This window comes from Sparus aurata, unplaced genomic scaffold, assembly GCF_900880675.1.
Source record: "Sparus aurata unplaced genomic scaffold, fSpaAur1.1, whole genome shotgun sequence".
Classification (NCBI taxonomy): Eukaryota; Metazoa; Chordata; class Actinopteri; order Spariformes; family Sparidae; genus Sparus; species Sparus aurata.
The window spans coordinates 65,913-78,743 of NW_022045142.1; the positions used below are offsets into that span (position 1 = coordinate 65,913).

The 12,831-nt window shown below is 41.8% G+C and overlaps 2 protein-coding genes across 2 annotated transcripts; one reads left to right on the plus strand and one right to left on the minus strand.

Annotated features, from left to right (window-relative positions):
* Positions 1 to 428: 428 nt before the first annotated feature.
* On the minus strand, positions 429 to 4,214 carry LOC115577970 (uncharacterized). The gene is made up of 4 exons (XM_030410835.1): positions 3,720 to 4,214; positions 3,246 to 3,451; positions 1,564 to 1,675; positions 429 to 1,101 (listed from the first exon to the last, which is right to left on the minus strand). The coding sequence occupies exons 1-4, from the start codon at positions 4,179 to 4,181 to the stop codon at positions 913 to 915; spliced, it is 969 nt and encodes a 322-aa protein (XP_030266695.1). The 5' UTR covers positions 4,182 to 4,214; the 3' UTR covers positions 429 to 912.
* A 2,642-nt stretch (positions 4,215 to 6,856) lies between these two features.
* LOC115577976 (protein ANTAGONIST OF LIKE HETEROCHROMATIN PROTEIN 1) lies at positions 6,857 to 7,873 on the plus strand. The gene has a single exon (XM_030410841.1). It carries the CDS (start codon positions 6,857 to 6,859, stop codon positions 7,871 to 7,873), a length of 1,017 nt encoding a protein of 338 aa, XP_030266701.1.
* Positions 7,874 to 12,831: the final 4,958 nt, after the last annotated feature.

Consider the following 12,831-nt stretch of genomic DNA (forward strand, 5'->3'; position numbering starts at 1 on the left):
TCTGGAAATCTGAGCAGTTAAATGACATGAAATTACAGACAGAGTTTGTTTTGTGTCCGATCAAACTGAGGAAAACTGGACTCAATATCAATATCTCGAATATCCTGTGACAATCAGGTCCAATCCTGATTCTTAAAACAAATTCTTATCCTTTCTCACAACACCAGCATTTTCTTTTTTAAATTATTAATGATCTTTAATTGACGAGTGTTACTATGTACTGTAAGTTGGATCAAAATGGAGGTTTTCTAATGAGCTCTAAGATGTGTTTATCATGACGTTTGTTGTGTAAATTCTCACATTAAAACATTTCAGCCAACTGTCACATCACAACAACATGATTAATATGTCATATTATGATCTGCTCATGAAGACAACGAGTGAATGTTTGACTTTTAATACAATTAACAAACATTCATAATGTTTCCACAAATAAGGACCCAAACAGAAGAAACACATGCAGGAAGGTGAGGAACAAACAGCTTTACCTTTATTAAATGAAGCCATAAAACAAGCCCACAGAATCCAGAGTCCAAAAACAGAAGCAACAAAAGGCAGATAACGAAACAGGAGAAAAGAAAAAGCAATCCTCCCTGTCTGTAGGTGTTATGCTAATTACTCTCATGCAATCTGTCCTGTTGGGATGTTAATGAGGTGACTTCAGCAGCTCAGGAGGAGGAACAGCCAAGTTAATAGTGAAGTGACCTCAGAACTGAAATAGCATGTAAGATATTTAGTGCTAAAAGACAAACTAACCACAACTACAGCAAACTACAAACCACAACTGAATATATTTAGTGAGTAATGAGTTCTGGATTAATTATCATAATTACTGTCATTATTGGTATTACTGGTCATATTTAGACTATAGTTGTTTTACAGCCGTTAGTTGTGTGGTGCCCTTTTTCCAGGTTAGAGCAATAGCCCCTCCAAATTTCTGATCATGACCTCGATCTCCAGTTGTGATGAGTCGTCAGGCCACAATTCCTTGACTAACTTTTCAGCACCTGAGAAGTCCTGAAAATTGCCCACAAGTGAAGGTGTTGCTCTTTCGCAGTACTTGAGGTTCTGTCTCAGTCGGGCTGAATTAAACTTCAGCACCTAAAACAGAAACAGAGAAGATGATGACGAGCAGTGATGAAGGAGTTTGGTTCAGCAGTCTGTCCACTCGTCAGAGCTCCAGGAGCAGAGGCTGTTTTAATGTTATAACACACAAACTGAGCTGACCTGCCTTCTAATAATGAAGCTTGTAAACAGCATAAAGTAACATTGGAAGTGGAGCTGAACCGACATGTTCTCACCTCCTCTCAGCTCGGAGACAACGGACGTGTTATACAACACAAAACATATGACAATGAATTGTATTTGTATTATCACAGATAACCAGTGAAATAAATCTAATCGAACAAAAATATTAATTCTACTGAAGCTTATTTAGTTTTTTACTTATTTCATTAAAAAAATATTCCCTCCCCATCACTTTTAAACAAAATCATCACTTTCAAGTGAAATACTGAAAACTAAACTCAAATATATGATAAATAAATAAATAAATAAAGGTACCTGTCTGTCCACATGCAGGGCAACAGCAACATGATCCCAAACATAAAACGGAGGGTATGACACCTCCCCTGCTTCCATCTGGTTTTCATCAGGTCTCTCGACCAACTCATAGCTGAGAGAAAACAGAGACAAAGAAAAGATCTGAAGCTTTGACTCATGTCAGCGATCACTGCTCCGTTACTGCAGCTATGGCAGCTGAAGAGAGCCGACCAGAAATCACATCCTCCAGGTTCCACAAGGAAGAGAATTCAGAGTCTGTCAGCTGTAGACCATGTGACTAGTTTAATATGTTCAGAAAATTATGTTAAAAAATAAAATAAAAACTCCATCTGATATCATTGTTTATTCAGTATTTCCGTCCACAGAGCTTCACAGGTGAAACACCTGGATGCAAAACATCTGAACACTGAGCCCAAAGATCTGAGAGACGTCCTGTAACAAGTTCTTACTGCTGCAGCTGTGTGACTGTATTTCTCAGCTAATCCAAGATAATCTTAAATTTGATTTAAAAAGTAGAATATTCTGAACCTATGGAATTAGATTTGTGAAAAAAAAGAAACAAGCAAAACTTCTTAAATGTCAAACAAAAACAGGAATTTGAGAGAACATAAATCTCATTTGAAAAATAAAACTTAGAACTTGCAATCAAATAATTTGTCAAATAGTGTAAAATATTGGTCTTTTACTCTTATAATAATGCATTATTTTGTTTACGGTTCCCTCTGCTGGTCTCTCTCCGCTCAGACGCTCTCTCTGCAGCTCTTCCTCGTTTGCGCTCTCTGACTTTTTGTTTGCAGTTTTGGCACAAACCTCTCGGGTAGGCGGGCCTTTTCAGCAGAGCGTCCCCATTGGCTAATCAGATGTTGACTGACACCACTCAGAACCTATGTGTAGGTAGCTAGTGCGCTAAACGACCCCAGCTTTAAAACGGAGAGAAGAAGAAGATGACGACGACAATGAAGAACAACAGTAACAACCCACAACAAGAAAAACAAGTGAAATGTAAGTAGTTATGACATACATATATTGTTCTTCATTGTCGTTGTCGTCCTCGTCATCTCTTCTTCTCTCCGTTTTAAAGCCGGGGTCATTTAGCGCACTAGCTATCTACACATGGGTACTGAGTGGTGTCAGTCATAATATAATTAGCCAATGGGGACGCTCTGCTGACAAGGCCCGCTTGCCCGAGAGGTTTGTTCCAAAACTGCAAACAAAAAGTCAGGGAGCGCAAACGAGAAAGAGCTGCAGAGAGACTGCAAAGCTGAGAGTCAGCGCAAAAGTCTGAGCAGAGAGAGAGAAGCAGAGGGAACCGTAAACAAAATAATGCATTATTATAAGAGTAAAAGACCAATATTTTACACTATTTGACAAATTATTTGATTGCAAGTTCTAAGTTTTATTTTTCAAATGAGATTTATGTTCTCTCAAATTCCTGTTTTTGTTTGACATTTAAGAAGTTTTGCTTGTTTCTTTTGGCACAAATCTAATTCCATATGAACACATATAGAATTAGAAATTGTAATCTTAAAAGTAACTAGTAACTAAAGCTGTCAAACAGATGTAGTGGAGTAAGTGGTACAATGTTTGCATCAAAAACAGAGTATGAAAGTTTAAAGTTGGACAAAATGTTAATATAAAAGTAAAGTACAACTACTTCAGTACTTAAGAACAGTATTTCTCACCTGTGTTTCCCACACATGGCCTCAGGCCTCCAGATGAAGCGGCCATCTCTGTAGGAGCAGACAGAGTTTGGGTCGTCAGTCAGCAGAGGACGGTCTGAGAACAGCTCCTGATTGGCTGGACTGTGGACCAGTATAACATACATCACTTCCTGTTTGTGCAGGAAGGTCTTGAAGACCCTCATGACGGGCTGAGTGCCGGAGCAACACTGGAACAATAAAACAAGTTTTAGTGGAAGAGTCCTCACAAATACATTCATCAAGGTCCCTGTTAATGTCCTGAAAACACACAGACAACATCGACTCTCCTTCTTTCACTTTAAAGGAGCACTACGTAGTTTTAGAGAAGAAACTCAGAGTTTTCATATTTACAATATTAACAAGGTAACAATACAAACTATTGTCCATAAGTAAATCAACAAGCTGTTCTCATTTCTTCAACTAAACTACGGACTGCTCCTTTCAGTAATCTGTTACCTGCTGGCTGTAGGCCTCCAGCACCTCCTCCAGGGGGAAGGTGAAGCGGTACGAGCCCAGCCTGGAGAGCTCGGAGAAGGACGGGGAGGTGGCAAACTTCCCCAGGAAGCTCTGCTGTTCTAGGGCCTGCTCGTCCGTCCGGTCGGGGTAGGTCATCTCCAGGAGCCTCGTCTTAGCTGATGTGATGTCATCAGGCGTCATAGCCAGACTCCACCACACCAGAGAGTCTCCATGTGGGTTCTTGAAGCCGTTATCCTTCCTGATGCCACATAATCCATCTCTGTTTGTGTCGTGTTTCAGATGAGACACATGAAACTCTGGTCGGGGCCATGCAGGAATGTTTTCTTTGAAGAGATATCGGTTCCTCAAACCCCTTGCTTCCGTTTTCAAATCTGTCAGCTTCAAGTGCCGACTTTCAAAATAACGTTCCTCATATCCTCTTCTGTTTCTCAGTGTCTTCATGGTCCGATGAGGAATGGAGTAGATGAAAACTGAAAGTCTTTACTGTTTGTTGATTGTCTGCTCGCTCGTCTCTGCTCACAACAGAAGTGATCTCTGATCTCAACAGGGAGGTATATTAACTACAATGGAGAGGCGTTCACTGCACTCTGTTTAAAACTGAGTTTTACATAAGCAAATCTCCCTGGACTCAAATTACACTATTCAAGAAGGCCAACACGCAGCTGTGTGAGTGTTTATTTTTCATACTATAAAAAGATCATATGATCATAAACCCAAATGAAAGTCAGACCAGAAGCAGATCAGTGATGGTGTGACGGTTGTTCAACAGCTCAAATCTATTTGCTCACCTTTCCACATCAGGTGTGGCTGCTACTCCCTTCACACACTAATGTCTCTCTGATGAGTTGTCAACCAGTTAAAACAGAGAAGCCAGGTTCATCTCAGTAAGAGAACAGAGTGATCGACTGTACGAGAGGCTTTTATTCATCTGTACATGTGGAGGCATTACGTTTTTACATTTACATTTTAGGGCACTTATCAGATGCTTTAGTCCAAAGTGACTTACAGTAATTCATACATTCATACACTGATGGTGGTGGCTGCCATGCAAAGTGCCGACCAGCACATCAGGAGCAGTTTGGGGTTCAGTTACCCAAGGACACTTCCACTTGCAGACTAGGGGAATCAAACCACTGACCTTCAATCACAAGATGCTGGCTCCACCCCTGAGCCACAGCAACATAATCTTTATTTGTATGATTACAAAGAAAAAGAAAAGTGCAGGTAAAGCTGTCTGCAGCTGAATCAGACTGCAGCTTCAGAGGGAAAAAGGAGCAGATCAGACTGAGTTGTAGATCTTAATGTTCTTAATCACTCTTAATGTAAATTAGTGAGACGAGAGCCCATCAGACTGTGTCAGACAGAGAAACACTTCCTGTTTCACTGGAAGGAACCTAAACAAGAAGGAAGGGTCTGTACATCACTGAATCTCTCTTTGAGGCCAGTTGGTATTGAAGTCTGTGGGAGATGATGGAGAAACACCCAACATATCTACATCTATGATTCTGATGAAGGAAATGAAAGAACACTCTTTAGAGAGCAGGTTCAAACACTCGAGTTCACAATGTAACTGCAGTCTCATCAGTGATATTTGATCGGACCGGCCCTGTTTGGTCACCATATTATCAGCCCTGTCAATCATTTGAGGAGAAACATCAGTGATTAGACTTCAGAACAACTGTCACAAAGCAAGATCCAGTGATGTAATGACCCTCCTGTCTTTGATAGGTTCTTTGTTACACTGCAGGCCGGAGAAAGACAAGAACCAAAACCTCCAACAGCAGCTCAGCTCTTTCAACACTTACCAGAAGAAATAACTCACACATAGCGGTTTCACACTGGCACAGTTCTGGTTCTGGCACTGGTTCGGTTCTGGAGTCTCAGGGCGTTTTCACACCTATAGTTCGTTTGCTCTGGTCCGAATCAGGGACCAACTTGTTACAATGTTGCATGTTGCCTCGAGTTTGGTTTGTGTTCACACAGCAGCATTTACAAGTGGACCAAAATGTGTGATGCGTGAGGAAACTGCTCTCTAATTGGTCTAAATTTTGAAAACGAGGCAGCAATTCAGCTGAATTTAGTACCGAGCAGACAGGAAGTCAAGCACTGAAACAACAACAATTTGACATCCGGTTACTTTTCAAAATAAAACACTCCGTGTTTACACCAGCACACAAATCTCAAAAAAGAGACAAACACAAGCTCTTCTTCTGATCCTTTGGTCGGGAACACTTTGTGTTGTTGTTTTTATGACACAGACCTATAACTGCGGTCGCGAGTGATCATGTGATTATCGCGGGAACTCCTTGGCCTCACGACGGCAGCTACCTACCGTACTGCACCGTGTCCGACTCAAAACGCAACCGGGCATTACCGGACGGCGGAGCAAAACACCTGATCGGCCGTAACGCAGCGGACACGTATTCAGTGGAAATTCGGGGTTAAGCACTGATGCTTCCTGCAGTTGGGTCGGATCGAGTTTGGATCATGTTCTCACCACAAACGAACTGTACCAGAGTCTGTTTGGAACCGGACCGAGACCACCTCTTCAACAAGGTCTCGGTCCGGTTGTTTTGGTCCGCACCCGAGTGCGATTGATGTGTTCACACCTTCCCAAACGAAGTGCACCAAGGGGGTAAACGCTCCAGGGTTCAGTTCAACCGAACTAAACAAGGCAGGTGTGAACTCGCCCTCAGAACCTTGGTGCTGTCTGGCGAACCAGCCTGCTTTCACACCAGTTTAAGTGGAACCAAAGTTGGAGGACGTCATTCCGCGTCACACAGGCGGAAGTAAACACAGCAACGGCAAAATGGCAGGTCGTGTGGATTATTTACGAGCGTTTGTTTTGTTACTGCAGCTATTTGCTCACATCCAACACGCCAACATGCACCAATTGATGATGACAAGACGTAGAAGACGATTACGTATAAGGCGAATGGTATGTAAAAAGTATATTTATATGTTTAACGTTATAACAGTTATAACAGTTATAACAGTTATGCAGACGTAGCTAACGTTAGCCTGGCTAACTATTAGCCTACAACGTATCAAACAAAGCATGGGAAGAAAACATAAATTTAATGAAACTTTTAACTCTACAGGCAATCATAAACGCCATGAGAAGAAGACAGAGTGTGTGGGCACATCCCCGTTCACAGGAGTGGTGGGATGGTGTTGTTCCTGGCTTCAACAACGACATGTTCATGAGGAACTTTAGAGTGTCACAGGAGTCTTTTAGCTACATCTGCCATCGTCTAAGCCCCATCCTGCAAAGGAAGCCCACCAACTACCATCTGCCCATGCCTGTCAATAAACGGATCGCCATTGCCCTGTGGAGACTGGCCACCAACAATGAGTACAGGAGTGTGAGTCACTTTTTTGGCGTTGGTGTTTCAACTGTATGCCGTTGTGTGCAGGACTTCTGCTATGCTGTCATCAAGGTGCTGCTTCCTGACCACATCAAGACCCCTGATGCCAGAAAGTTGATGGAGATGACTACATTTTTTGACAACAGGTGGGGGGCACCTCAGTGTGTTGGAGCAATAGACGGCAGCCACATCCCCATTTTAGCACCTGAAGTGTTCCCACGTGACTTTCATAACAGAAAGGGATGGCACTCCATCATCTTGCAGGGTGTTGTTGATGGCAAGGGTCTGTTCTGGGACGTGTGTGTAGGCTTCCCTGGCAGATTACATGATGCACGTGTGCTCAGACAGTCCCATTTCTGGGAAATTGCAAATGACCGACAGTTCTTCAAACAGCATACTGTCAATATTGCTGGACGTGATGTAGGACACTACATAATTGGAGACCCTGCCTACCCACTGCAACCTTGGCTGATGAAGCCTTTTTCTGATACAGGCCGACTGACCCAGGAGCAGCACAACTACAACGCCAGACTCAGCAGTGCCAGGGCAATTGTGGAGACCACCTTTGGGAAATTGAAAGGCCGATGGAGGTGTCTCCTGAAGAGGAATGACTCCCAAGTGGACCTCACCAAGAAGATGGTCCTAGCATGTTGTGTGTTGCACAACATTTGTGAAGAGCATGGCGATCGTTACCTGGAAGGCCCTCCAGTGATGGAGAATGTGCAGCCACCTGTTCGCATGTTACAGGAACATCACCAGGAATGAGCTGATGTGAGAGCTGCACTGCTCGAATATTTCAACTCCTGAATGATCAACAGATTATATTGTACAGAGTTAGTTACTTTGAGAGAATTTGTTGTCAGTTTTGACCTGCTTTATTTATTAGTTATGGTGCTGTTGTTAGCACATACTGTAGTCGTTCCTGCATAGTTTCTGTACTCACCTGTCATGAACATGTCAACAGCTGACTGCATCCAACAGAGACCATAATCTCACATTTGTATAGTTATACAAATAGTTGTATAGTTGTTGTACTGTTTTGTTTTTGTTGTTGAGAGAGATGTGGCATTTATGTTCACACATTTTTTTATTAACAGAAGGTCCTTTTTCATACAGTGCCTTTGTTTCAACAATGTAAATAAACACAAACAGCAAAGGTCTGATTTAAAAAGTAAAAGTGTCATGTCTTTCTTATAAAATATATACAGTATGACAGATTGTGCAGATGTCTGTCTGGTCAAATCTTCATTTTTATTATCATATATTAACACCATCTTAACTTTATATAAAGTAACATAAAAATGTAAACTGTAAACTTTCAAGTGTAAAATGTAAACTGTAAACTGTCAAATATAAAATGTAAACAAAGAAACATCAACACAACAAACTTGGCTTAAAAAACATGTCAGTTTTCTGAACATGAGTAACAGTGAAATTAAAGTAAAGTGCAAATGTAAATCTTCAACACTGTCCCTGATTTGGGTTGCTGACACCTTCTATGGCAGAGACCATCCTCTCCACCAATTCCAGCAGAGAAGTGGTGCTCTGCTCCATCTGCTGCATCATCCTCTCCTCTCTCGCCTCCGCCCTCTCTTCTGACTTCGCCAGGTAATCAAGAAGATCCAGGTTGTCATCGCTCTTCCTTTTTCCTGGGTAACAGAAAACTGGTATTAAGCAATGCAGAAATCATTTTCCCTGGTGGCCAGCGCAGGAATTTCACGAGGGCCACGAGGGCCATGGCCATCGCCTTGATGCCCCGCCTGCACTGCCCTAGTTGATTTTGCAGTTTTCTCCTCTGCCTCTTCCCTGTCAACCGGCATCTTTTGGGGAAAAGAAATGCATCTTTTTATGACATATTGGCAACATCAAATGAGATGATGCGTACATCACCAGTGGTAGGTTCGATTTGAGCCTGGCATGAACCGCTCGGGCGGGCTACAACGACAGTTTGACAGCAATCTATCACTGGCTAACCAGGAGACTTCATCAAACGCACCCCCGACGTCTGCGTGGCCGAGACGTTGGGTCTGAGGAGGAGGAAAAAGTCACCGGGTCTGAGTTAAGACAGTAGCCCTTTTTACACAGCATCTCTGCATTAACTCTGACGCAGTGGTTCGCTAATTCTCCGCCGATGGTGATTCACACAGAGCGAAGCATCTCCGCTGTACTGCTGTGTAATTCACACAGAAAGCCGGCGCTGCGGCTCCTAAAGAGGCGTGATGGTACACGTCATGATGACGATGTCGATGTTTCCCAGGTGTTCCCTGAAGTCTCGGTCGGGAGGTCGCGGTGATTTATTTTCACTACAAACACTCGGTGAGTTAAAGATTTTTTTTGCCAGTGACAGACGCTGTTTTTCAGGCAGAAATGTGACGAAGAGTCAGGAGGACAGACAGGAGGACTGACAGGAGGACGGACAGGAGGACAGACAAGAGGACAGACGCTTCTCCACGTACAGCTGTGGTATTTTTTTTACTCATATAAGTTGCCAAAGACAGTTAAAGTTACTACATAACTGTTGTTTGGTCCTGTAACATTGCTCTGTGGGACATTTCTCTGTATTTAGTTGAGTGAAGGACCTGTGCAGTTATCAGACTGTCAGACCGACAAGCCCGCGCTCCGCGCCTCCGGCTTATCCGTTCACACTGGGACGGCTCACACGCTGAAACTCTCCCTGACTCTCCATCCCCATCTTCAAACGATAGTGACTGATTAATCACATAACCTGGCATAAATGATTGTCACTTTGTAGTATATGTTAAAAATAAATATAAAATAAAAATAGATGCATTTATAAATAGTGAAAGTTGAACATTTCTCGCCTGAGCTTGTTTTATGTATTCACTTCACAGATATTTATACATTCTTAGGCCTTAAATTAAATTCATTATGGACGTGGACTTAAAATCATTGTTTTATTCTATGGCCCTGCTGACCTTGCTTTTGGCCTTTGTGCCCTCAAATAATGGACAACACGAAAGGCCAAGTGGCCTTGCCCCTAAAATGGGGGGAAATTCGCCTGGCGCCTGAGGTCAGGAAGACAGGACAGATTCAATATGCACCTGAACTATACTATAAATATAACCAGGGGTGATTTACATTGAAAAAGCAATTTTCATAAATCATCATCACCATCATCATCATCACTAGAAAGGGGGTGTCGCCCCAAATACTTACTTCCTTGCTTGCCTCTGGTCAGGGATTTCTCTCTCCTCAGAAGCAGCACTGGTGTCATGTCTGCTGGTGGAGGGCTCACTGTTGGTGTTGGTGTCGGATAATTCTTAAGGCGATGTTAAATCAGATGATTCATCAGGCTTAGATATAGCCTATTTGACTCACTGCATACTGTTTTATTATTACTAAAATATCCCTGCTATGTCTTCACCTGTGCAATTACTGTTTAGATCTCACTGATGCACTACTTTCAACCATAATGGTGCATTAATAATGGTGAAATAATGTCTATAACAATTAGTATAACTGCAATAATTCATGAATGATGTTCACTGTATAATGTTAACACTAGAATGGCCAGGACGGTCATTTTGACCGTTTTCAAATTTATATGTGCAATAACTTTTTTGAATGAAAAAAATGCAATGCCGCCCTTCCACGACTTTTCCTAAAAGTGTTTGAATTTTAATTTTAAATAGTTTTTATATAAATTACACAAAAGACAAATGAAATATGATAGGTTATACCTATTGTGGCCATAAGCGGTCATATTGACCGCACATCATTTCGCGGCTTTCATCGTTTCATTTTTCGCGCGGTTTGTTGCTCTCTTTGTCTCTCTTGTCTATAACTTTGTTAGCGGTCTCCAGCTGTGCTTCTATATTAATAATATATAATTTAAAAAATAATAATAAGTATTAAAATAAATTGTTTAATAATCAAAAAATTTACTTTTAATTATTAATTTTCTTGTTCTGAGATTTCTCCCAATAAAATCGTATGTAAATATATGCAATAATTACAGTTTATATGTACGATGATGTGAATATTGATAAATGTATAATTAAACCTGTTAAAATGTACATTTTGGTATTATTTCGTTTTTAAAAAAATATCATTCCACAATGAAGGCATTCATCACTCAATTGGGTGTTTACATAAGAGATTATAGAGTTTAAAATCTAGCGGTCGACAAAAAACGAAATAACACCAAAATAGGCTACATTTTAACAGGTTTAATTATACATTTATCAATATTCATATCATCGTACATATAAACTGTAATTATTGCATACATAGGCCTACACAATTTTAATAGAGAAATCTCAGAAAAAGAAAACTAATAATTATTAATAACTTATTTGATTATTAAACAATTTATTTTAAAACTTAATAAAATATAGCCTAATTAAAAAATAATAATAATGGAAAAAGGTGGAAACGAGCTGCTCTAATACAAAAAAAAGCCGTTTTTATAACTGGTCACAGTCTCCAGAGATTACCTCTGCTCTCCTCGCAGAGTTACCACACTCGGGCTTGTGGCATTTCAAGTGTCCGGCGTTTGATTCTGTTTGCAGCTCTTTCAGACCGGCACTGCCTCCGTGTCTGCTGCTGCTGCGGTGGTTGGTTCCGCTGCTGCCCACCTTGTGCCGACTGCCGCGGCCCCTTTCCCCTCCATGTATTCTGCCCCCCACTCCTCTGCCAGCTGCTGCAGGACTTTCCTCCGGGCTCTCCTGCTGCTGGTTCTCCTTGAATGAGATGCGGGCATTGATCCCAGCCAGGTCGAGGATGTTATAGAAGACCGCCACTGGCCACCTTCGCGTACCGGCTTTGATGGAGTACGCCCTCGTATCTGGTCTGGGACGTCCACACCGTAGTTTGTGTTGTTGTAGTACATCACAGACAATGTTTTTTCCTTCGCCCCACTAAAGGTGCCCACAGCTGTGTGCAGGGTGCTCAGGATGCAGACATTCTTCCTCGGCTTTCCCCGCTACACAGTCAGAGTCGCATCTCTTCAGCACTTCAGTGCTGAACAGCTCCGCTTGCTGTTTCACGGAGGGAGGAACTCCCGTTTTTGTTTGCCCATGGTGCCAACCAGGCTGTATAATACATCTATATAATAATCAACTCACAAGTAAATTCACAAAGAAGCACAGCTGGAGACCGCTAACAAAGTTAGAGACAAGAGAGACAAAGAGAGCAGCAAACCGCGCGAAAAATTAAACAATGAAAACCGCGAAATGATGTGCGGTCAATATGACCGCTTTTGGCTGGAATCATCATATTTTATTTGTCTTTTGTGTAATATAAATAATATAAACGTAATTATAAATATAAAAAACTATTTAAAATTAAAATTCAAACACTTTGAGGAAAAGTCGTGGAAGGGCAGCATTGCATTTTTTTCATTCAGAGTTATTGCACATATAAATTTGAAAACGGTCAAAATGACCGTCCTGGCTGTTCTAGTTTTAATCGACATAAGTTGGCCTATCTGAACTTATTAATATTTCAAGGATTGGTGTGTAGTCAACCTACCGCCATCTTATATGGAAGACCCGGGCTCATCAAGTGTTGTGGCAGCTGTGGCGGAATTCAGTGCCCCTGTCACCTGGTTAGCTGGTCTGTGACCCATAACGCTGTCCAGCTCGTAAGAATCACCTGTATCCCCACGTCCAGCTCCACTTTTGCTCAGGTCTTTTTTTGTGTCCCTAGTCCTTCTTTAGTTTTTTAAGTTTATTAATTATTTGGTCTGGCATTCGGGTGAA